Below are 26,863 nucleotides of genomic sequence, written 5' to 3'. Positions count from 1 at the left end.
CAAGCATTCAGACATTTGTACAAATAGATGGTATTTCAATGGGGAAAGGATAATAAGCTTGGTTTCTCTCTAGAAAGTGGAAAGGACTGGACATTCTTGTTTAATTAAATTAAAATTGATAGGTTTGGCTGGCTTGGATCCTCTAGAGCAGGGATGCTCAACCTGCGGCCCTCCAGCTGTTGTAAAGCTACAAATCCCACGATGCCCTTTGTGTAGGATGATGGCTGTCGGCTGTCAGAGAATGATGGGAGTTGTAGTTTTGCAACAGCTGGAGGTCCGCAGGTTGAGCATGCCTGCTTCTAGAGCGTGTGTGCTTCACGTAAGGCATTCAGCTTGTAAACCCCTGCAAGAATAGGCATCTATACACTTGCAATCTTTTACAAAGCCAATATGGCACAGTGCATTTTGCCGCATACACCATTTGTGTCTTCACATGACAAGAGTTGAAAGATAAGTTCACCTCCTAGGTTCCTGATCTACGCGCCTGGAGTGTAGCAGTACTCTGCCTCTGGAGTATAATAATCTTGCGTTATTTATTGTTTTCTCAGTATTATTCTAGTGGGTATACATAGTTAAATCAGCTAAGTAGAATATATTGCGGCATCACGGATGGTGCATTACAGTACATGAGATTTGTGAGATCTCACTTTACTTTATGTTAATAGATGCACCTTGAAATTGCCCTAATGAGTTGATCTATCATGCACACTAATTACATCACCCAAAACTGCTGACCACTTTTTCTGTGTACACGTTTGTCGTTACGATAGTTTATTGCCTTTGGCACCTTTTGTGTTTTCACAAATAAATCATCTTTAACATCTCAGAATTGCCTCTTGCCGTCTCTTAGGTGTCCTCCGTCATTTCCACCCTCTCAGTGGTTAATAGTTGATGTTATCTATGCATTTTATGAACTTCTAGGATGTTATTAATTGATCTCCCAGTTTTATGAGACGAATTAGCATTTTATTTTCTACACTGGTTTATTAAGTTGTATTTAGAAACTTGTCGGTACGGCTAAAGTTAAAGGAACACTAAGCCTCTAAAACCATGAAAATATACTGAATACAAGTACATAAATAACAATGTCCTCAGCAGTTTAAAGGCTTTTCCCATGAATAATGTTCTACAGTTTTCAAACCTGCACCTGATCTGATCACTTTTGTAACTGAACACTTTTATTTTAAGGCTACTTTCACATTTGTTGCAGTGTGATCCGGCGGGCAGTTCCGTCGTCGGAACTGCCCGCCGGATCTGCCGATTTTGGTGTGACTGAAAGAATTTGTGAGACGGATCCGGAGGCGGATCCGTCTCACAAATGCATTGCAAGAACGGATCCGTCTCTCCGCTTGTCATTCGGACAGACAGATCCGTCTTGTATTTTTTTTTCACATTTTTACTGTACTGCGCATGCGCAGGACGGATCCGGCATTCCGGTATTTTGAATGCCGGATCGCAAGTCTTCAGTTTTTTTCGCCGGAGATAAAACCGTAGCATGCTACGGTTTTATCTTTTGCCTGATCAGTCAAAACGACTGAACTGAAGACATCCTGATGCAAACTGAACGGATTACTCTCCATTCAGAATGCATGGGGATATGCCTGATCATTTCTTTTCCGGTATAGAGCCCCTGTGACGGAACTCTATGCCGAAAAGAAAAACGCGATTGTGAAAGTACCCTTACTGAATTATTGAATGAAATCTACCTGTATAGTGCCACCTGCTATTTGCTCTTTTTCTAATTTCTCTGCCCTGCTTTCTGAGATGGAAGCACATGCCCAGTTCCATCCTTCAACTGCCACCAGCTGCAACAGAAAAGACATACCTGAGAAGGGACACACACCCTAAGATGCCAGCTTGAAATAAATCTAGCAGAACAATTGGAGAAATGATTGGGGAAATATCTGGTTACATATAAGGCACAGGGCTAGTTTTAGCTTTGTTAGAGATAATCATGTACTGGATTATGTGCGCCATAGCTGCCAGGTTTCTGCTGTTTCATACAGCAGAAGCCAGTGCTAATGTCTGCAATCGACCGTAACGCTGATTGCAGACATTTAACCCCTCATGTGCTGTAGTCAAGTAATGGACCAAAATCCATTAGTGAACTGAAATGGTAAGCGCTAGTGATTGCTCATTATAGTCATTTAGGGTGACTTAAAAAAAAGTTTTAAAAATGTAAAAATTCAAATCACCCCCCTTTCCCAAAATGAACATCATAAGCATTCCTGCGTCCAAAAACGCACATACTATTAAATATAAAAATATTTATTCCATACGGCGAATTATGTAACAGAAAAAATGGCAAATTTTTTTCATCTCTTCACTGCCCCTAAAAATGAATAAAAAGTGACTAAGAAGGTATAAAAAATGCCAAAATAATATCAATAAAAACTACAGATTGCCCCACAAAAAAAGTCCTTACATTTCTGTATGTACCGTATTTTTCAGACTATAAGACGCACCTTGGGTTTGGAGGAGGAAAATAAGAAAAAAAAATTCATCAGACCTCAGAGCAGATCCCCAATCCTCATCAGACTCCAAATCAGACCCCCATTCTTCAGCAAACCTCAGATCACATCCCAAAATCAGACCCCCAAGCTTCATCAGCCTCAGATAAGACCCTTAGATCCCCAAGCTCCATCAGACCCCCAAGCTTCATCAGCCTCAGATCAGACCCTCAGATCCCCAAGCACTGTACGCCGTCATGACACACTACAGAGCGGAGCCTAGAACAAGTACAACCAGTGCAGTGCACTTCATTCACCACTCCCGCGCCTCCTGCATTAGCATTTAGACCATCCAAAAAGTGAAGGAAAAGTGTTTCTTATAGTCTGGAAAAATACTGTAATTTAAAAAACTTATGGCGGTCAGAATATGGCAATGACATTTTTTTAATTTTTTTTTTCAGTATTAAAACACAATAAAAAAAATATATAAATGTGGTATTGTTGTAACTGTACTGACCCAGATAATGAAGGTAACAGCTCTGATTGGGCCAATACATTTGTGATGTCTTGATGGGACATTTTAAATATTTTTATGTCCTAATATAAATCTTGAGTCTGTTATGTGATTTCTTCTCCTAGACCTTGCCTGAAGTGCTGTGATAATCAACCACTCCCTGTCCTCTAGCAGTTGTATAAGTAATTGATTCCTTACTGTCTTCTAATCTTGGTTGTTCTCTTCAGGTTTTTTCTATTACTTGAGATAATTTAGTTTCTCTTCTGGCCATTGCCCTTTGTGCTTTACCTTCATTTTATGAGCCATTAACATGGAGCACTATAAGGGAATATATGATGTGTTGTAACTCTAATTATATACATCTACTAGTGATTTATCTCTCTGCTACATGTTTAATTTTAGCCCTCATTAACTTTACACCAACACTCTTTATTAAATATACTATACTTCTTAATGGCCTGAGACCATGAGCCAGTGGAAATCCCTTGGATGTTCGTCTCAAGTATCAATCTTATTTTCACATTTTCACTTTTTTTCTTAATGCCGTTTGTATTAAGAGTTTTATTTTTATTTTATTATCTTGCTTTTATGTGTCGTTTGTCTGAAAGGACATTTATATCTATATATGTTTGTGAGGGCTAGCTATAAGTTGATTAGTATGGTATAAACTATCTTTTCTTTTACTTTCTTTAAGAGAGGGGATTTGTACATTATAGTAGTCAAATAATTCTACAAACTTAAATTAATGGGAGATTATAGTTCCAGTAAATAATGATCCATTGTATAATGAAAATGTATTCTGTTTTCCGGTGTTCTTTATCAGTTATTTTCTTCAATATGAAAAATCTGTCCCACTCATGCGATGGACACACAGGTGCAGGGCTGGATACTGTAAAGGTATCAGATTTGTGTCTTGCAACAAGCTGTGCACCTGTGTGTTCATCATATGAACCGGATAAATGCAGGCCCACATTTATCATAGTCCTTATGCCAGTTTTCTGGCATCAAAAAGAGTTTTTGATGGGTTTGTGACCCTTTTTCAAAAGGTGGGCAGTAAGGGGGAGTGGAAAGGGCTAGGCTGTGCTGTCCTTGGATCATTATTACAATTTAAACAAAAAAAATTGAGTAAATTATATCTGAGATCTACCTTAACTCTGAAGTGTCATAGAATAATAATTTTCACACATCTGATGCCATCAGGGCAAAGATTAAAGGGCATCTCTCACCAGATTTATGAGCGTTAATCCAGCTGACTTGCAGGATGTGCACATGTCAGCTGAATGTAATGCATTTAGTCCCATTTCTTTAAGTAGTTGCAGTGTGTAGAAAAATTTTAATTTATAATATGTAAATGAGCCCCTGGGTGCAGCAAGGGTGGTGCAGTTGTGCCCAGAAGTTCCGCTCCCTGCCTGCATTTCTGCGCCCCCAACTCTAAGACAATTCAGGCAGTAATAACATATTCACATCTGGCACTGTATGTAGGAGTATGTACTGGGATTAGAGGTGCCCTTTAAACTGGTGTACAGAGCACTGGTCTTAAAGAGGCTCTGTCAGCATGATCAACCCTAATAAACCAGGCATGTTGTCTGGTAGAGCTCATCATGCTAATTAAACAATGTCTTTCTTTTGACTTTATGCTAAGCAGCTGCAGAGATAACCGTTTTTATTCCTGTAAATGAGCAAGTTGGAGCACCAGTGGGTGGGTTTGAATCCTGAAAGCACTGCCTTTGTAACATCCCCTGTGCGCTGCACACTCCCTCTCCCCTTAATTTACAGGACTAGACTTTAGCATGGGAAGGGCAGATCTGTGTCCTTGAGCCTGATCCTAGCATGTACATATCATATACATTACATACTACAGCCTTACCATGTTGAAAATAGTTTTTTTTATCCTTAGAAAGCTAATATACAAACTACTAGTTTATTCACAATCAAATATATGACTATATAGAAATCAGTAATGTGTTAGCTTTCTAAGTTTAGAAAAATCATTCTTATTTATGTGGTAAGGTTGTTGTTTCTGTTATTTATTTCTCTCATTTAACCCATAATAATAGGCTATAGCCTTACTATATTGAAAATCCAGTTTTTTTATTGGTTTATTCGCAGATACGATATATGGTTATAAAGGAACCAGCAATATGTATTCGCTAAACAACTGTATTCTCAATATGATAAGCTATAACCTTTTATTATGGGTTAAATGAGGGAGAGAAAAAAATGTCTGAAGAAAATTTTTTGAAAGTCTCTCCCAAGATTCAAACCTGGGATCTGTTCATGCAAGGCTGGCTACTTACCTCCCAGCTACAGCCTTATCATGTTGCGGACTATGGTTTTTCTATGCTTAGAAAGCTAAAACATATTATTGGTTTCTTGATAATTATATGAGGGAGAGAAAATAATAATTTTCTGTGAATAAACCGGTAATATATGTATTAGCTTTGTAAGCATAGAAATCCACTCTTCTCATTGTAGTATGTCTATAGTAAATAGTGTATATAATATGTACAGTACATTCTAGGATACAGCTCTGGTCTCATCATGATAATGTCTAGCCCTGTCATTTAAGGGGAGGGGAATGTGCAGAGCACAGGGGGTGTTACAAAAGCTGTGCTCCAAGGATTCAAACCCACACCCTGGTGCTCTAACATGCTTATTTGCATATGAATACAAATATAGTTAACTCTGCAGCTGTTCAGCATACAGACAAAAGAAAGGTATTGTTTTAATCCGCATGATGAGCCCTATTAGGTAGTATGCCTGGTTTAATTGGGTTGATCATGCTGAAAGAGCCTCTTTATTAATGTTTCCCACAGTATTTATCCCCCAGAAGTAGACAATGAAAGTTCCCATTGAAGTACATCAAGTAGACATGATGAAAACCAGGAGCAATGTGTGTGTTTTACCTGTGTTAACGGTGGTTTCCAGTGGTTTAATTTCCATATGTTATATACAGATTGGCAGGCTCACTGTACATGGACAAATTTCTCACAAACTGTTATTATTGGAATTATTTTATACCTTTATTGTGAGTGGGTCAAATAATTTTATTTCCTTTTTTCCTATGCCCTAAGAACAGCCAGAATTCTTTGTAAATGGGTTCAGCATGTAGTTTTAAACCTCTCAAACAGATTCTACTTCTTATTGGCAAGATAGTTTCAATCTAGATCTGCAGTTTATCTTCCCCATTCACGCTGAGATCCTCCAGGTCCACTACTTTCCAAAAGTGCTCTTTTGTGTTGAAATTTGTTAACTGAGGGTAACCAGTAGAAAATAGATTGTGGCTGTACAGTGATGCACATTAGCAATATTGATACAGTAGGCTGCAGTATGGAGGAAAAAATTCAAAATTGGAGGTCAAATGCGACACATTGCTAACAACATTGAGCAGACACCAGACTTTTAGCATACGCTATAGTTAATTGACACACTTTACAGTCTTTTTTTTTTTTTTTGCAGCAAAATGTCCTCAAAAGTGAAGTTCTGAGATTTTTTCAGATTGTTTACGGACTACTTTCTCTTGTCTCTTGCAGCTTAGCATCTTAGAATTTCCTCCAAAGAAACTTTTTGGAAACAAAGATGAGAGAGTGATTGCGGAACGTAGAGCTCAGCTGGAGGTAAGTGTTCTGTAACACACAGCAGGTCAGCACTAGAGGGTATAAGTCAAAATGTGTTTTAATACTTTCAGAAAGTATTTCTTATGTTCAACATCAAGCTGATATACATGCTAGGTTTCCCAGGATGGACACAAAACTAGTAAACGACTTAAAATGAATTACATTGAGAGAACATACATTTAGGATCATAAGGGCCATTTTTATTGTACCAATGAGTCTAAATGAAAATATTAGTCAACGTAGGAAAATTCTTGATTTGAAAATATCTTACAGTTTTGTGCGTACATATCTTTTGTACAATACGGGGTAAATTTACTATTGAAAATGCGCCCGAATTTTCACCAGAAAACTGGTGTAAATGTCTTGCACCACATTTACTAATGGTCTTACACAATTCTCTGCACTTTTTCAACCTCCTCCAGCTAGGTGGTGAGCTTCACAGGAGAGGACATTGCTTAAAATGTGCCATTGTGTTCCAGAACATGCACCCAAAAACTTGGTGCATTTTTGGGAGTAAACTAAGCCAACAAATAGGTGGTATAAAGTTAGAATAGACAGTCTAAAGATGTGCCAGATTTATCATCAGGCATCAGCCAGTAATAGAGTGACAGCATCTAGTCTCAACTTGCCACCCCTTTCATACCGGCACAGAGGACCACAGTTTGTCATTAGTGGGGTCGCTGCTGCCGGACTCCCGCCGGTCAGATGCTGATCCCCTGTTGTGTGGATAGTGGATACATTGATTTTGTGGCACAGCTCATTTAAGCTGTCATACACATATTCATCAGTCATCTAATGTGTTCCTCCCCAGTGACAGATGTGATTTAAGCATGCTTGATCCATTTTCTTTTTAGGGGAGATAAGCTGCCACCAGATATGTTTGACAGCAGCTTCCTCCCCTCTTTCTTGAGAACACATACACACCAAATACATGTATGTGGGGGTTTAGGAGAGGTATCTGTCAACCAAATGAGCATTTGGCCAACACCTATCTCTGTAAGACTACTTACTGTTTATAGTCTAGTAAGACTAGATGACAACTGCCTGCTTTACCTATCTTGTCCAGTTCTTGCATCTGCTGGAAACCAATACTTGCTGTTTTTAAAAGCGTCCTCCCTATGAATCACAATATGTTGTAAACCCAAGCCTACTTAGTCTACAGTCAGGAACTTCAGTGCTATGGGGCTATACAGCCAGCAGAATACTATGCATTATGGAAGAGGCAGAATTGTTGTAGGTATAGGGTCCTCGACTGGAGTACTTTAGTACCAGGCCCCATAGTGGTGGCATACCCTATCTTTATGGAAGCGACACCACTGTAGCCTAAAAGTCAGATCACAGTTCACACTAAAGGGTTTTCTAAACATTTTGAGCTGTCAGCACACAATTATTATTATTTTTTTAAATGGCTATTTTGCGTTCCGTAAATTTTCCCTCTGAAAAAACAAGTCTATATTCTTGTTTGGCAAGCTGCGACTATATGTGAGAAGTCTCCATCGATTTCGACTCACATGGCCACACTGAGTGGCCTACACTACCCTATTAATCCCGTTAATAAATGAGGTGTTTGACAGTTTATGGACTTCATGATTACACGCTCACACAATGTGCATAGGTGAACGCATGAGGTACTGAGACATCATTTTCTGGAATGAAATATGACTATGATTGCTCCAGTTCCTTTTGCAAGTCATTCTGTAATGGTATGTTCCACTTGAGTCAGTATATTCAACAAGGTCGGTGGAAATTGGAAATAATTTTTTTTTTTTAGCTTTAATAGTAAACCACAGTCAAAGGAGTAGACAGAACCTTAAAGTTTGGCAAAGGAACAGCCGAGCTCCCACAGTCTTAGTTAGAAGGGGAAACATTTTCCCGAAATTACATTTGTAGCATAACAAAAGCACATCTCACTTTGATCTATTCTCTCTGTCCGTCTGCTGTTAATACAGAGACAAGAAAATCAATTTAGATCCTACCAGTCTCTCATTTAATGTCTTCCCTGTAAACTATTCCGACACTGATTTGTTTCTAATTCACCGACCCGAGGTGTTGACTTGTATATCCCCAGCAATGAATCTTTGTTTATGCACCATCACAGTATGATATATCTTTATCCATATCTGCCGTTGGCGGAATACGTTTTTTCTTTTACGCTGATGCGGTGAACGCACTGCTGATTTTTAATGTCAGGCAGGTTGAATTACAACCAAATATCCCCCCACTGAAAAAAAAAAATAAGACAATTGACGGGAAGTAAATTGACATAAGTCACTACAAACATTGTAAATGTCACACGAGACACTGAAATGAATATTAGATGGGAACGGAATTTACAAGACTGTTATCGTGAAGGAAAATGTGTTTGTGGAGTTTATATGTTGGTTTTGTTATTTACTATGGTGCAGAGCTGGAGTTTATGTAGAACATAATTAGAATGTCAGAGTCAAATAATAGTTCTGTTTGCTCACTAAAGGTACAGAGAGAGTTTCTTTAGAAAATATAGCCTAAAGATCCATCCAGATGACAGATTCATCACCTGCAAAAATGTAACTTTCATAAGCATCATGTCTGTCCTAAAAGACTGGTGGTAGACTGGGTGACATTGTGGGGGGGAGTATGTGCATCAAAGGGGAATAAAATGTTGTCTTGTTCTTAAAAAATTGAGATATTTTCCTTTTAGAAGAGGCTGAGTCACCATATGGCAGCATACAGAGTGCCTATCCTCAGCATAAGTCATCAATATCAGATCGGCGGGAGTTTGGCGCCCCCGCCGATCAGCTGTAAAGGGAGACTGTGGGTGCCGTCTCTCTTCCTGCCCGCCCCTGAATGTCGGGGGGGAATAGGTCATCAATATTATAAAGTCCGGACAACCCCTTTAACCACCTCCGGACCGCCTAACGCAGGATCGCGTTCCGGAGGGGGCAGCCCTGCGCAGAGTCACGCATATATGCGTCATCTCGCGAGACGCAAGATTTCCTGTTCACAGGATCGAAAGGTAAGCGAGTGGATCTCCAGCCTGCCAGCGGCGATCGTTCGCTGGCAGGCTGGAGATGTGATTTTTTTAACCCCTAACAGGTATATTAGACGCTGTTTTGATAACAGCGTCTAATATACCTGCTACCTGGTCCTCTGGTGGTCCCTTTTGTTTGGATCGACCACCAGAGGACACAGGTAGCTCAGCAATATGTAGCACCACACTACACTACACCCCCCCCCTGTCGCTTATTAACCCCTTATTAGCCCCTGATCACCCCATATAGACTTTCTGATCACCCCCCTGTCATTGATCACCCCCCTGTCATTGATCACCCCCCTGTAAAGCTCCATTCAGACGTCCGTATGATTTTTACGGATACACTGATACATGGATCGGATCCGAAAAACACATACGGACGTCTGAATGGAGCCTTACAGTGGGGTGATCAATGACGGGGGTGATCACCCCATATAGACTCCTTGATCACCCCCCTGTCATTGATCACCCCCCTGTAAGGCTGCATTCAGATGTCCGTATGTTTTTTACGGATCCACGGATACATGGATCGGATCCGCAAAACAGATACAGACGTCTGAATGGAGCCTTACAGGGGGGTGATCACCCCATATAGACTCCCTGATCACCCCCTTGTAAGGCTCCATTCAGACGTCCGTATGATTTTTACGGATCCACTGATACATGGATCGGATCCGCAAAACACATACGGACGTCTGAATGGAGCCTTACAGGGGGGTGATCAATGACAGGGGTTGATCACCCCATATAGACTCCCTGATCACCCCCCTGTCATTGATCACCCCCCTGTAAGGCTGCATTCAGATGTTCGTATGCTTTTTACGGATACATGGATCGGATCCGCAAAACACATACGGACATCTGAATGGAGCCTGACAGGGGGGTGATCAATGACAGGGGGGTGATCACCCCATATAGACTCCCTGATCACCCCCCTGTCATTGATCACCCCCCTGTCATTGATCACCCCCCTGTAAGGCTCCATTCAGACATTTTTTGGGCCCAAGTTAGCGGAAATTATTTTTTTTTTTCTTACAAAGTCTCATATTCCACTAACTTGTGTCAAAAAATAAAATCTCACATGAACTCACCATACCCCTCACGAAATCCAAATGCGTAAAAATTTTTAGACATTTATATTCCAGACTTCTTCTCACGCTTTAGCGCCCCTAGAATGCCAGGGCAGTATAAATATCCCACATGTGACCCCATTTCGGAAAGAAGACACCCCAAGGTATTCGCTGAGAGGCATATTGAGTCCATGAAAGATTGAAATTTTTGTCCCAAGTTAGCGGAAAGGGAGACTTTGTGAGAAAAAAAAAAAAAAAAATCAATTTTTGTGCCAAAAAAAAATAATTTCTATGAACTCGCCATGCCCCTCATTGAATACCTTGGGGTGTCTTCTTTCCAAAATGGGGTCACATGTGGGGTATTTATACTGCCCTGGCATTTTAGGGGCCCTTAAGCGTGAGAAGAAGTCTGGGATCCAAATGTCTAAAAATGCCCTCATAAAAGGAATGTGGGCCCCTTTGCGCATCTAGGCTGCAAAAAAGTGTCACACATCTGGTATCTCCGTACTCAGGAGAAGTTGGGCAATGTGTTTTGGGGTGTCATTTTACATATACCCATGCTGGGCGAGATAAATATCTTGGTCAAATGCCAACTTTGTATAAAAAATGGGAAAAGTTGTCTTTTGCCGAGATATTTATCTCACCCAGCATGGGTATATGTAAAAAGACACCCCAAAACACATTGCCCAACTTCTCCTGAATACGGCGATACCACATGTGTGACACTTTTTTGCAGCCTAGGTGGGCAAAGGGGCCCACATTCCAAAGAGCACCTTTCGGATTTCACAGGTCATTTACCTACTTACCACACATTAGGGCCCCTAGAATGCCAGGGCAGTATAACTACCCCACAAGTGACCCCATTTTGGAAAGAAGACACCCCAAGGTATTCCGTGAGGGGCATGGCGAGTTCCTAGAATTTTTTATTTTTTGTCACAAGTTAGCGGAAAATGATGATTTTTATTTTTTATTTTTTTTCTTACAAAGTCTCATATTCCACTAACTTGTGACAAAAAATAAAAACTTCCATGAACTCACTATGCCCATCACGAAATACCTGGGGGTGTCTTCTTTCCAAAATGGGGTCACTTGTGGGGTAGTTATACTGCCCTGGCATTTTAGGGGCCGAATGCGTGAGAAGTGGTTTGAAATCAAAATCTGTAAAAAATGACCAGTGAAATCTGAAAGGTGCTCTTTGGAATGTGGGCCCCTTTGCCCACCTAGCCTGAAAAAGTGTCACACATCTGGTATCCCCGTACTCAGGAGAAGTTGGGCAATGTGTTTTGGGGTGTCTTTTTACATATACCCATGCTGGGTGAGAAAAATATCTTGGCAAAAGACAACTTTTCCCATTTTTTTATACAAAGTTGCCATTTGACCGAGATATTTATCTCACCCAGCATGGGTATATGTAAAATGACACCCCAAAACACATTGCCCAACTTCTCCTGAGTACGGCAATACCAGATGTGTGACACTTTTTTGCAGCCTAGGTGGACAAAGGGGCCCACATTCCAAAGAGCACCTTTCGGATTTCACCAGCCATTTTTTACAGATTTTGATTTCAAACTACTTTGCACGCATTTGGGCCCCTAAAACGCCAGGGCAGTATAACTACCCCACAAGTGATCCCATTTTGGAAAGAAGACCCCCCCCCAAGGTATTTCGTGATGGGCATAGTGAGTTCATAGAAGTTTTTATTTTTTGTCACAAGTTAGTGGAATATGAGACTTTGTAAGAAAAAAAAAAAAATCATCATTTTCCACTAACTTGTGACAAAAAATAAAAAGTTCTATGAACTCACTATGCCCATCAGCGAATACCTTAGGGTGTCCACTTTCCGAAATGGGGTCATTTGTGGGGTGTTAGTACTGTCTGGCCATTGTAGAACCTCAGGAAACATGACGGGTGCTCAGAAAGTCAGAGCTGCTTCAAAAAGCGGAAATTCACATTTTTGTACCATAGTTTGTAAACGCTATAACTTTTACCCAAACCATTTTTTTTTTTTACCCAAACATTTTTTTTTTATCAAAGACATGTAGAACAATAAATTTAGAGAAAAATGTATATATGGATGTCGTTTTTTTTGCAAAATTTTACAACTGAAAGTGAAAAATGTCATTTTTTTGCAAAAAAAATCGTTAAATTTCGATTAATAACAAAAAAAGTAAAAATGTCAGCAGCAATGAAATACCACCAAATGAAAGCTCTATTAGTGAGAAGAAAAGGAGGTAAAATTCATTTGGGTGGTAAGTTGCATGACCGAGCAATAAACGGTGAAAGTAGTGTAGGTCAGAAGTGTAAAAAGTGGCCTGGTCATTAAGGGTGTTTAAGCTAGGGGGGCTGAAGTGGTTAAGAGGGTAAGGATGAATCACCCCAAGATGTGAGGGTTTCCCCATGTATATGTTCCTATAAATAAGACCGTGGAAGGTTGGCACCCATAACATTGTCACTCTAAGCAAATTTTCACAGGTAAATCCATATCGAAATCCACAATGAAACGCATGTTTTGTGCAGATTTTATTACAGATGTTGGTGATGATTGAGCCATAGATTTCATTCCAGTGAATGAACTCCAAACCCGTGGCATTTCCACCGCAGATGGGGCATGCTGCAGGTTTGAAAATCCACAATATCCCTTAACTCTGCAGCAGACTCTTACTTCTAAGAGTGAATGGAGTTTGATAAAACTCTGTTCACTAACATCATACTATATGTTGTGTAGTGTGGATTCCACAGCTGAAGTTCTGGAACAAATCCTCAAGGCAGAGCTTACATAGAAATCATTGGGCCCAATAGGAAGAATCTGAATGAGGGGCCCCCCTGTCCTGCCCCCCCCCCCCCCCTGCCCCCCCATGTCCTCCCCCCCCCCCCCCCCCCCCCCCCCCCCCCCCCCCCCCCCCCCCCCCCCCCCCCCCCCCCCCCACACACACACACACACTTTTGCCCTGGCTACTCTGGAACAGAATACTGTAATCTGATCGCAAGTGTGTATCTAGCCTTACCCGATAAACTGTGCCCGCTGCCTTCTATATACTGCATTCCTTCTTTGCCAGCTGCTGTTTATTAGATAGTATGCCATATCCCCCATGAACTGTGCCTGCTGCTGTTTCGCACCCCCTCCCCCCAGTGTTCACTTACCGTTAGCCGGCTGTTATTCTGGCATAGCGCAGTCAGGACCTTGGACAGATCTTCACAGCGCCGGAGTCTGGACTGGTGAGGCTGCTGGATCCGGTCAGGCCCAGACTGGTCAATTAAATCACAGTGCGACGCATGCTTGCAGAGGAACAGGGTCGGGACAAGATATTTTGGTGCCTCAGGCAGATTAGGCAAATGGCGCCCTTTTGTAGAAATAATTAAAAACTACTTTACTTGCTAATAATATGGATTTTAAAACATTTCACAAGCTGCAGACACAGAATGCTAAAGCATTTAATCCAGTCACAACTGATGTTTCTCTGACTGTTGCAGAACCTCCTAATACACACCTCGGCTACTGCAGAACCTCCTAATACACACCTCGGCTACTGCAGAACCTCCTAATACACACCTCAGCTGCTGCAGAACCTCCTAATACACACCTCAGCTGCTGCAGAACCTCCTAATACACACCTCAGCTGCTGCAGAACCTCCTAATACACACCTCAGCTGCTGCAGAACCTCCTAATACACACCTCAGCTGCTGCAGAACCTCCTAATACACACCTCAGCTGCTGCAGAACCTCCTAATACACACCTCAGCTGCTGCAGAACCTCCTAATACACACCTCAGCTACTGCAGAACCTACTAATACACACCTTGGCTACTGCAGAACCTACTAATACACACCTCAGCTACTGCAGAACCTACTAATACACACCTCAGCTATTGCAGCTATTGTTGTGCTTCTATGACAGAGTGGAACGACGAAAGTCACTAGTGCAGAAGTGAACAAAGTCTAAAACACACCTCAGATTCAGAACATCATGATAGTGACAGGAGAACTACAAGTCTCAACGTGAATAGGTTGTTATTGGAAATTAGAGGGCAATACATTGAGGGGTAAAAGATAAGAAGAACAACTCCCAGCATGTCCAGGCTGTTGTTATTATTGGGCACTAGTGGACATTACAGGGAAAAGGTATAAGAGCTGGGGACTACAGCTCCCAGCACGTCCAGATTTTTTTTTATAGCTGGCAATACTGGCTGAGGGTTTTAGGAGAACTACAACCCCCAGCATGTCCACACTGCTATTATTGGGCATCAATGTACAATACAGGGAGAGGGGTGTAAAAGGAGAGAACTACAATTCTCAGCATCTCCAGACTGTTATTACAGGTTTCAGTAGACATTAAAGAGAGAGAGAGAGAGAGAGAGAGGAATGAGAAGAGACTACAACTTCCAGCATTACCAGACTGTTGTTGTAGAACAGGCCTACTCACACTGCGGCCCTCCAGCTGTTGCAAAACTACAACTCCCAGCATGCCTGAACAGCCTACAGGTATCGGCCTACAGCATGGCATTATGGGAGTTGTACTTTTACATCAGCTGGAAGGCCGCAGTTTGAGGATGCCTGTTGTAGAGCATTGGTTGAAATTATATGGAGAGGGATATAATAGGACAGTACCTCTCCTCCAAGCACAGCACAGGAGCGTCACCCCCTCACATCAACATCCCACAGGTCTTTTACCATCTCTCTGCACTGGTCACATGATAATGACATCATCAAAGGTCCTTCAGTTTTCACTTCTGCACTGCTATCTCTGGCCTCCTGCACTGGTCACATAGTGATGACCTCATCAGAGGTCTTTCACCACATCCAGGAAAAAACTATGGGGGGCAGTAAACTTTGATAAAATATCACTTTTATTAGAATATAGGAAATAAAAAACGGTCACCCCACCACTGCAGATACCACCACCCTGGGTCACAGCTTGATGGTGGATTCAGAGCCATACGCCGACCGCTGCCAACTAAAATACTCAGCCATATCCTGACTGCAGTAATTGCCCCGTGTCCCCTGATGAATCTTGGGGCATCCTCCGAAGAAACGCGTCGGGACACATGAGTATATCCCTCGCCCTATCCCCTTACAGTGGATTTTTTGTGGGGTTACGACTCTATTATTATTTCCATATGTGTGGTTCCCCTGGACGGGCTTCCCTTTCTTTTTCTTTTTCTTCCCTGTGTTAGGGCCTCATTAGGGTCACCTATACAGGAGGAGAGTTCCAGTCTGGGCCACCCCTTGCAGGGCTTTTTTGGACCCTCTCCCGTGGACACACTTTGTAGGGCGGACCAGGACAAGCAAGGAGGCAATAGGGCTAGTTGTCATCATTGATACAGTCTTGCCACCATTGGTCCAGCCCACCACTCACATATTGTTTGTTTTGTAATTATTCACTCACTATACTAGTTTGAGTGTATATATGTCTTACTCGTTGTTCGTCTGTATGGGCCGTTTTTTATCTCCTATATTCTAATAAAAGTGATATTTTATCAAAGTTTACTGCCCCCCATAGTTTTTTCCTGATTGTTTAATTGAGCAGTACTCAGGGAGACACTACTGTCTCTCCTGACTGACCACCTTTAACCTTTCACCACATCCAGTCTTCTCCTCTGCACTGTCAGCTATACAAGTGTAATTAGGGGGTGGACCTTTTGTCCACTGCCAAGCCCCCTTCTCCGATGGGCCACATAGCAGCTGCATGGTCTGCCACCATTGGAAGTACGCCCCTGCTAGAGGGGTGAACTCACCCCTAGGACTTTCACACCAATCTGAAACCTGCATCAGAAATTCCAGGTCTGCTTTTGTGCATATGTAGTGCATCCACAACTGAGAAATGCAATATGCATAGAATTTTCTCATTTGCCGTTGAATTCATAGTACACACAACAGCAGCTGTAACCGTATCAGCTGCACTGAAATGCCCCATATTGCACGGTGTTGATTTGAACATCCATGAGATATTGGATGAAAACTAGTAGAAGGAGCCCACTGTCCTGCCAATGTGACCTTACTAGTGAAGGATCAGTGTGACTGGCAGGATGTAGCCATACGTCGTCATGATACTGTGGTATATACCCACATGGTCTTAGGTTACATTACGAGAGGATCTTCAAAAAGTCAGAAAAGGAAAAACAAATCTTTTTTTTTATTTTTTTTATTGTATCTTCACTTTACAATAGAAGCAGTCAAACATGATCATTTTCTGTCCTGACTTGTAACGTAGCAGGTTCTGCGCCTTTATTATTCATTTTTCAAATTAATTAGTACAAAGAATCTATTATTTCTTTAGCAAAGCATATTACATCTTCCTGAAAACGGCGAGGCGGAGAACGCGTGTGTTCTTATCCCACAGTAGACAGCATGGCATTAATATATGTATTTTCACTAAGCCTGAAACCCTCTGTTGTTAAAAACCTGTCAATCCACATAAGTCACAAAAAAAAAGCAAAACTGCCTTCCAACCGCAATGTGACAAAGATAAGACGTAAGAGCTGGCTTTTCGCTGCCTCAAAAAAGTGTCACTTCCCAGGCAGGCACCGATACATTTCTCATAAATTGCTTCAAGAACATGAATGGTGAGATTAATTACATGTCCACGGGCACTGTGAGCAAAATAAAGTAAGAAACCCTGTAGTGGAATTTCATTTGATGCAGTGATTTAATATACTAGGTTTGCTTTCTTTTTCCACCGCGAAAGCTCAATTATTTGGCATTTCTGAAGTCATGCGCGATCTTCTATAGTTTCAGCGGTAACGTCATTGTGATAGAAATTGTCCAAGGTTTTGACCATGGGTATAAAGGGTTTTACAGAACATGTAATTAAATAATGGGATCTAAAGTATTGTGTGTTGTAAGGATAGTAGAAGTGATAGGTAATATAGAGCGCTATATCACTCACACTGGGTAAATAGTTGTGGCCTACAGCTTGGGTAGACATATGAGGGGAATTCTTGTCACCTAAAGGCCCCTTTACACAGATAGATTATAGGGCCGATTGTCAGAAACAACCGTTTGTAATAATTGCCGTGTGTAAAGGTGCTCCCAATCAATGTTCAAATGAAAAATGTAGCAATCTCTTGACCCCTCTACAGAGGAGATTGTTGTTGCAATGCTGATCGCTGTACAGATGTAGTAGTTAGCACACATGCTTTATGAGACGTGTTATCTAAACTAAATTCGCTAAGCAAACACCTTCAATTGCTTTTCAATGGCTTTTGTTTCAAGAGGACACGATGAGTTAAGAGTTTGAGTGTTAACTCTGCTACATCTGTATATTCAGATCTCACCTCTGCTCACGATCAGGCATTTATTGGGAACGTTGAGTTTGAACCCGATAATTGTCTGTGTATCGGCCTTTACTGCTTTTGGCTCTTGGCATACTAGAGTGATGGCACACATTCATTACAAAAGCAAGCCATCATGATGGAACCATCATCTGACAAATACATACGGTTACCCAATGACCCTATTGACTTTATCTATTTTCTTTCTCTATTTTTTCTATAAAAAATACCTGAAATGTTGGTGGAACCTCACAATGCATGAGAGGTAATAGATCCATAGTTATAGGAGGACACTCACCAGCAGTGACTGCAGTACCAGCTGTACTTTGTAAGGTTGAAATTAGACAAAGGTCCTTTTAGTTCCACCTATTATCATCATCTATTTCCCCAGTGGAAGGAATAAAAAATGCAGTTGAAATGGATACAGTTCATGTATGAGTGAAATTGGATTTCTGGTAAAATTACAAATACTAGGTCTTCTTTCCATAGTACCGTAAATGATGCTCATATTTCATGATGGTGCCACCATTCCTCTAAACGGTATGGTTGCTCGTCTCTGAAATCCCTTTAGGTCTGCTTGTGAAACCGTTGAGCCTAAAATTAAACACAGGATTCAGGTTTGTTCTTAAGCTCTGCCCCCTTAAATTAGCCCCCTCCTATCTCTGCCAGACTTTAAAGTTAATGTGTCACCCCAAAAATTTTCTGCTAGTTAACACCAAATAATAACACATCTTTTTTATACTCTTTATTGTTATTTTATTTTTTTGTGATTACATTTTATTATTTTTTAATCTATTATTGAACATGATTATGGGGGCTGCCATCTTGCATGATTTGTTCTTAACAACATTTAGATAATTGCTTTACAGCAGACACGTGGGCCATAGACAATGACCTGGAGGGTTCCTTATTGACATCTATGGTAGAGTTTTCTAGGCATGCTCTGTAACCTGTGCAGAGATCATTGTATAGGCAAGGAGTAGATAAACGTTGACAGTCACCTATTGTGAATGGAGGTGATATCATTACAGGCAGGACTAAATGACAGATAAGCAGGTAACAGCAGGAAAGGGATCTGTACAGACCAAGAAGTGGAGCCTATTATAAGGCCTAGTGACCAATGTAAAAACTGCAGGATTTTATGTTATTTGTTATACATAGTGACATGGAAAATGTAAAATAACATCATCAAACATTCTTTAAAAATGTGTTTAACGTAAAAGCACGATTTAAACAGGTGATTTTTTTGAGGACACACTCCCTTTAAGACCTCCTCTATGTTTGTATTACTTATATGTGTAGTGTCCCTTTAAACAGCCACCTGACATCTGAAGCAGAAGGCAAATTCCCTGGATCCAGATACAATACATAATGTTTCACTTCTGCCTGTACTTCCCTTCTAAGAAAGGACATAGTATTTTTCTTAATAGTCATGTTTAAAGGGAACCTGTCACCTCAAAATTGCATCTACACCCACCAGCAGTACCTCATAGTAGCCCGCAGCCTGTTAATAATCATATGTTTCATTCATCCTGTTGTCCGATACTGCGTAAGTAAAAAAAAAAAAAGCAGAATTATTCTCCATCAGCGCTATAGTGCCGGCCAGCTTGAAGTCAAGGTGACCACGCCCCCTAACTGCCCCCTCTTGCCTGAGAGTGACAGCCTGCAGCGCGACCGCGATTCCCCAAGTCTCGCGCATGCACGGTGCGTTCTGTAGTAATGCGCTCATCTCCTGATGCCGCTGTTAGCCGGGTTTCAGCGGCGCAATGTGCATGCGCGAGACTTGGGGAATCGCGGCCGCACTGCAAAATAGGGCAATACACGGGTGCCGGCCGAGTAAACCCCGCATCACGGATGTGGACCCATTCACTTGAATGGGTCCGCAATCCGGCAGATGGGGTGTGGAACGGAAGCACGGATCGGAAGCCCATGGAAGCACTACGGAGTGCTTCCGTGGTGTTTCTGTCCGTGTCTCCACACCGAAAAATAATATAGAACATGTTCTATATTTTTACTGTGCGGACGGATCACGGACCCATTCAAGTTGAGTGGGTCTTAATCCGTCCCGGCCGCTGCACGGATGTTGCCCGTGCATTGGGGGCCGCAAATTGCAGTCCCCAATGCACGGACTGGCTGCACAACGGCCGTGTGCCTGAGCCCTTATTGTTTGTTGGTAGCACATCCAGGTTTCCAGTGAGCTGCTGACAAACATTTTTTTTTGTGCTGCACAAATGATTCGATCAGCCAACAAACGAGCCTTTTGCTTGTTTTTCTCTGATGATCAGTGGCACCTTAGCGCAGGCTAATTATCAAGAAGCACGCATTCGTACCCAATAATCTGCCCACGTAATTGTGCCTTCGGCTTAGGAGTGGCATCTTTAGTTAAAGGAGTTGGACAACTTGCTCTAAAGTGCAGGAGCCAGGAACCTTTCAAGCTGGGGTGTAGACCCTGTAAATCAGGAGTAGCCAAACTTTATAGTTATGACATACTCGCCAGTGAGCCTTTCACTAAAAGTATGTTGGCAGCCAACATCCTGAAGCACGATTCTATGAAAAGGCCGTTTTCCTAATTCTGTGTTGAAGCAGAACGGCCTGGTGACCTAACCACAAGTTCTACTCCTTCCCACTGAGGTTTATCCATAGATCAAAATCTAATATATGACCACTACCTCCCTAAATTAATTTCTTGCGCCGCTACATTTTTTTCTTTTCTTTCTTAACTTGTACAAGTTCTTTTTTTTTTTTTTCATTTTGTTTCAGACTTTTTCATATAGAGAAGTCTTGGAAAAAACAAAACACTACTTACACCCAGACCATACTGCAATTTCAAAAAATGTCAAGGGAAGAAAAGAAAATGCAGTGTTTGGAGGGTGTTTAATAATTTCCTCTGGCCGAGCATGTAACATCTGAAAGCATTTTTTGTTTTTGCCCCCCTACCCCAACAAAAAAATCACAATTTTTAAAACCACACATTTTCTTGCACAGTTTTAACTGGAATTTCCCAGCAGAAAAAAAACAGCAAATAGTGCTTTGTTTGGTGCAAATGTTGTTGCAGAAATGCGGCTGATTTCATACAGGGTGAATTTCAAATTGAAAATCCCCAGCGTATTGACATGCGGCAAATTAAAAATCTACACCACAGGTCAGTTTCTGTTGTGTTTTTTTTTTTCCTGCAGCATGCGAATGAAAATTGCTAATAACTCATTTTGCTGGCAGTGTAAAACGTCGCAGACTTTCTGCATGTGGTTCCACAACAGAAAATCTGCAGTCTTTCCACAACGTGTGAACATACCCATCTCTTACAGTAACCTGCAGGTCTGTGGGGGGAGTCCGATTCCCTATATCTGCTCTGTGGATCTGTCAGAAGAATGTGCCTGCAGATCATCGACAGACTACAGAATATTATAGTACTGCATATATAAAGTACTGACGATATATATACGGATACAAGATTCTGTGGTTAAACCAACTTTGAAGTAATTGTTCGGTCGATTCGCTTACGTCAAAGATTAAGTTGGTCAATTATCGCCATAGAAACCAGGGCCTAAGAAAAAATAAAGCAAAAGAAAAATCCTTGAAGCCAACTAAAGAGTTCAGTATTTGAGAATTTTGTAGTGTCCCATATCACGTATCTTGGGGAAATTAAATTAGGACGGAATGCACTGGCGAGTGACTTCTCTAAAATCAAGAATCAATAACAAGTTAGCTAAATGCCGGGCAGGCTGGAGCGTAGCTGCATGCTCTGCTTTCCTCTCACATCTAAACGATTGAATGGCTCCCTTCTCATTTCAGCCTCTTCAGTAAACTTCTAATGATCTCAATTGCAGTGTCAGGGGGGGTCACGCAGCCTGCCTGACAACTGTCTCTTCTTGTCTACCCCTTTAGATTGTTTCTGAACCTTTAGATCGTTTCTGAACGTTCCCATATCTATCACTGTGCTTCACTGCCCACATAACTAAACAACCGGATTCTCCACCCAACTAGAGCAAAAGCAAGCAGCATTGCAGAGAGCCCTTAGAATATAAATTTCATAGACTAACAGATTTTCTGTTTCTTTAGAGTTTATTTTTTTTTGGAACCATGTTTTTTCTATAGAAAACAGTTTATGCCAGATCACACAATTATAACATGGAGAATATAAAACTCCCACTGATGTACATCTGAAACATTAGTGTTTGTCACGCTGGCGGTCCGTGCCCGCCGCTGTCTTGCTGTCCCGGTTAGGCACGGACGTCGATCTGCTCTCCCTATATGAATTGGGATATATCACGTCTGATATGGCAGTTAACGGACGTGCGGCACAGAGGGGAGGGGAAGGAAAGTACCCTTTCAGTTGGGAGAGGGAGGAGTGGTGACCCCTAGCACTGGCTCCTGGCTGCCCTGACGTCCCTAGACGGGCTGCTAACCCGTACTCTGATCATGTGCCTTGTCCCTGGCTTACCCTGAAATAAGCCCTAGGTAGTGAATTGGGCGGTGGGAGCACTAGTCCTCGCCACTGACAACTAGGGTAACAACAGGGAAAGGACAAACAACACAAACACAATCCCTGAAGGGAGACAACAACAACAGGAGTGAACCGGAGATCCTACAGCACCAGTTGCAACACTTCCACAGCAACTCCAAGTCCACCCGAGGTCAGAATAGAAGATCTGGAAAGAAGGTCTATATCTGGCAACAAGTGAAGCGGAAAGGGAGAATATATAGTAGCTGGGAGTGGCTGACAGAGAACAGCTGAAAGGAAAAGCTACAGATTCCTAAATGGGACAAAAAGGATCGCAAACCTAAGCAGGAAAACCTGGACCGGAATACATTCCCACCACTAGGTCATGGAGCGATCTCTTGAAACCAAGCGAGTAGCCACCTGCTGCGACCTTCTGACCCCAGACATAACAGGGTCAGCGATAGGTCGTGACACCCTAGTGACAGGATAAGAGCTCTGTGAACTTTCCTTCAGCACTTAGACAACTTCACCCTTTTCTTATGAAATGATCAGAACTGAATATAGAGACATTTTCAAAGGACTAGGGTGTCTACCTGGAGAGTATCACCTAGAAATAGATGAAGCAATACCTCCTGTTCAACACCAACCACATAGAGTGCTGGCTCCACTTAAAGCAGACTTAAAGGCAAAAATAGAGAGATTAGAGACACTGGGAGTGATAAAAAAGGTCATAGAACCTACGACATGGATAAGTAGTATGGTTGCTGTTAAGAAACCAGGCAAGCTGCGAATATGCATTGATCCCAAAGACTTAAATAAAGCACTAAAACGCTCACATTATCCAATACCCACTGTAGAGGAAATCCTGCCAAGTTTAACAAATGCAAAAGTATTTTCTGTCTTAGATGCTAAGGATGGCTTCTGGCAAGTAAAACTGGACACTAAAAGCAGTTATCTCACTACATTCTGGACTCCCTTTGGGCGTTACCGATGGCTACGCATGCCTTTTTGGGATTGCTACTGCACCAGAAGAATATCAACGTAGACAACATGAAGCAGTAGAAGACCTGCCCGGAGTGGAAGTTATTGCAGATGATATATTGGTGTATGGCTGTGGTGACACTACAGAGGAGGCCACAAAGGATCATGACAAAAATTTGATTGGACTCTTAGAGAGAGCACGAAAGCTGAACCTAAAATTCAATAAAAAGAAGCTGAGATTGAGGCTATCTTCGGTACCATACATGGGACATTTACTCACAGCAGAAGGCCTGTGTCCTGATCCAGAAAAAGTCAGAGCAATTTTAGAGGTACCAAAGCCTGACAATGTACAAGCAGTTCAGAGACTGCTAGGGTTTGTAAACTACCTTTCAAAATTCTTACCACATCTTTCGGATGTATGTGAACCACTACGCAGACTGACAGACAAAGACAGCTTGTGGGCCTGGCAATCCAGCCATGATGAAGCCCTCAAGCAAATAAAAGATATTGTTACTAAACATCCAGTTTTGAGATACTACAATGTCAATGAAGAAGTAACAGTCCAATGTGATGCCAGTGAAAAAGGTCTTGGAGCAACACTTTTGCAAGGAGGTCAGCCAGTGACGTTTGCATCACGTACACTGTCTTCAACAGAACAAAGATATGCCCAGATTGAAAAGGAATGTCTTGCCATTGTATATGCATGCCAGAAGTTTAATCAGTACATACATGGAAAAAATATTATTAACATTGAGACTGATCATAAGCCACTAGAGCATTTTTAAAAAAACCTCTCCTAGTAGCACCAAAACGTCTACAGCGCATGATGCTACAGTTGCAAAAATACAACCTTAATGTGGTTTACAAAAAAGGATCAGAAATGTATATTGCAGACTTCTTATCAAGAGCAGCATTACCTCACAGAACAATGGACAAGGACACCCCAGATTATGAGATTTTCTTGATGCAATCAGAGGATGCCTTTTCTAAGGAACTGGAAGAGATAAACTTTGCAGAATATCTAAGAGTGTCTGATTTGCGCCTACAACAAATTCAGAACTTCACAGAACAAGATGAAGTCTTGCAAGCATTAAAAACTACTGTTCTTACAGGATGGCCAGACCAAAAAGAAAAAATACAGATTTGTATCATAGACTACTGGGGCTTTAGAGAGGAGATAAGCATATAAAAAATGGAATTCTGTATAAAGGACACAGAGTCATCATACCAAAAAACATGCGCCCAGAACACATAGCGAGGACTCATTCTAGCCACTTAGGAATAGAAGCATGCCTTCGCAAGGCCAAGGATGTCATCTTTTGGCCACACATGGGCCCAGAGATTATAGAGGCAATAAAGAACTGTAATACTTGCAATGAGTATATGCGTAAACAAACAAAAGAACCTCTGATGACTCACAAATTGCCCACTCTACCCTGGAGCAAACTAGGCATGGATTTATTTTCCTTAACAGGACAAGATTACTTAATAATTGTTGATTATTATTCAGATTTCTGGGAAATTGATTTAGTTTCTGATACCACCTCTAAAACAATTATAGATTGTTGTAAAGCACATTTTAGCAGACATGGAATCCCTGATTCTGAAATTACAGATAACGGACCACAGTTTGTCAGCTCAGAGTTTGCACGATTTTGTAGAGAGTGGGAATTTGAACATCTTACATCATCCCCATATCACAGTCAGTCCAACGGTAAAGCTGAAGCTACTGTAAATATAGCAAAAACACTCATAAAGAAAGCTAAACGAGATGACAAGGATATCTGGAAAGCGGTTCTTGACTGGAGAAATACCCCATCAGAAGGCACCAGCAGTAGTTCTGTACAACGGCTAATGTCAAGAAGGACCAGGACTTTACTTCCGACTGCTCAGAAACTGCTGTTTCCAAAGGTTATAAAAGGAGTGGTCGAGAACCTAACTGAAAGACGCAAAAAAGCAAAGGCATATTATGATAAAGGAGCCAAGGAACTTCCCGAACTAAGCATTGGTCAGCCAGTGCGAATACAACCATTGCCGTCGTCAACAGATGAAATTTGGCGACAAGGTATTTGTTTAGAGAAAGTTGCTCCACGATCTTATAAAGTGGAAGCAAATGGACAGTTGTACAGAAGGAATAGGAAGTTTCTGAGGACTGCAGATGACAAATCTGACATTGAAATAATTGAAGTGATTACACCAGGTACATCTCCAGATGAGACAACTCCCAAAGAAACAGGGATGGATGATCATATGCAACAATGTGAAGCTCCTGCCACACCAAGACGTACTAGAACTAGGGTTATTAGAACACCAACAAGATATAAGGATTTTGTATGCTAGATACATTATAAAAAACATTGTCACCTTTGGAATGTATTGTGGTATCCAATCATCTTATGTTATATATTACAAACCGGATTCCAAAAAAGTTGGGACACTAAACAAATTGTGAATAAAAACTGAATGCAATGATGTGGAGATGGCAAATGTCAATATTTTATTTGTAATAGAAGGTAGATGACAGATCAAACGTTGAATCCGAGTAAATGTATCATTTTAAAGGAAAAATACGTTGATTCCAATTTTCACGGTGTCAACAAATCCCAAAAAAGTTGGGACAAGTAGCAATAAGAGGCTGGAAAAAGTAAATTTGAGCATAACGAAGAGCTGGAAGACCAATTAACACTAATTAGGTCAATTGGCAACATGATTGGGTATAAAAAGAGCTTCTCAGAGTGGCAGTGTCTCTCAGAAGCCAAGATGGGTAGAGGCTCACCAATTCCCACAATGTTGCGCAGAAAGATAGTGGAGCATTATCAGAAAGGTGTTACCCAGCGAAAAATTGCAAAGACTTTGCATCTATCATCATCATCATCTATCATCATCATCATCATCCGAAGATTCAGAGAATCTGGAACAATCTCTGTGCCTAAGGGTCAAGGCTGTAAAACCATACTGGATGCCCGTGATCTCCGGGCCCTTAAACGACACTGCACCACAAACAGGAATGCTACCTTAAAGGAAATCACAGAATGGGCTCAGGAATACTTCCAGAAACCATTGTCAGTGAACACAATCCACCGTGCCATCCGCCGTTGCCAGCTGAAACTCTACAGTGCAAAGAAGAAGCCATTTCTAAGCAAGATCCACAAGCTCAGGCGTTTTCACTGGGCCAGGGATCATTTAAAATGGAGTGTGGCAAAATGGAAGACTGTTCTGTGGTCAGACGAGTCACGATTCGAAGTTCTTTTTGGAAATCTGGGACACCATGTCATCCGGACCAAAGAGGACAAGGACAACCCAAGTTGTTATCAACGCTCAGTTCAGAAGCCTGCATCTCTGATGGTATGGGGTTGCATTAGTGCGTGTGGCATGGGCAGCTTGCATGTCTGGAAAGGCACCATCAATGCAGAAAAATATATTCAGGTTCTAGAACAAGATATGCTCCCATCCAGACGTCATCACTTTCAGGGAAGACCCTGCATTTTTCAACAAGATAATGCCAGA

At 41.6% G+C, this 26,863-nt stretch overlaps 1 protein-coding gene across 1 annotated transcript in view; it reads left to right on the top strand.

The window, feature by feature from the left end:
* The window catches only part of KIF16B (kinesin family member 16B), a 355,224-nt gene that overhangs the window by 320,285 nt on the left and 8,076 nt on the right, over positions 1-26,863 (top strand). Inside the window, exon 25 of the mRNA XM_040429997.1 lies at positions 6,498-6,581. Within this exon, the coding sequence (XP_040285931.1) occupies positions 6,498-6,581 (84 nt within the window). The remainder of the gene's footprint in view (positions 1-6,497; positions 6,582-26,863) is intronic.

Source organism: Bufo bufo, chromosome 4 (genome assembly GCF_905171765.1).
Source record: "Bufo bufo chromosome 4, aBufBuf1.1, whole genome shotgun sequence".
NCBI lineage: Eukaryota > Metazoa > Chordata > Amphibia > Anura > Bufonidae > Bufo > Bufo bufo.
This window is presented reverse-complemented; position numbering and strand designations above follow the sequence as displayed.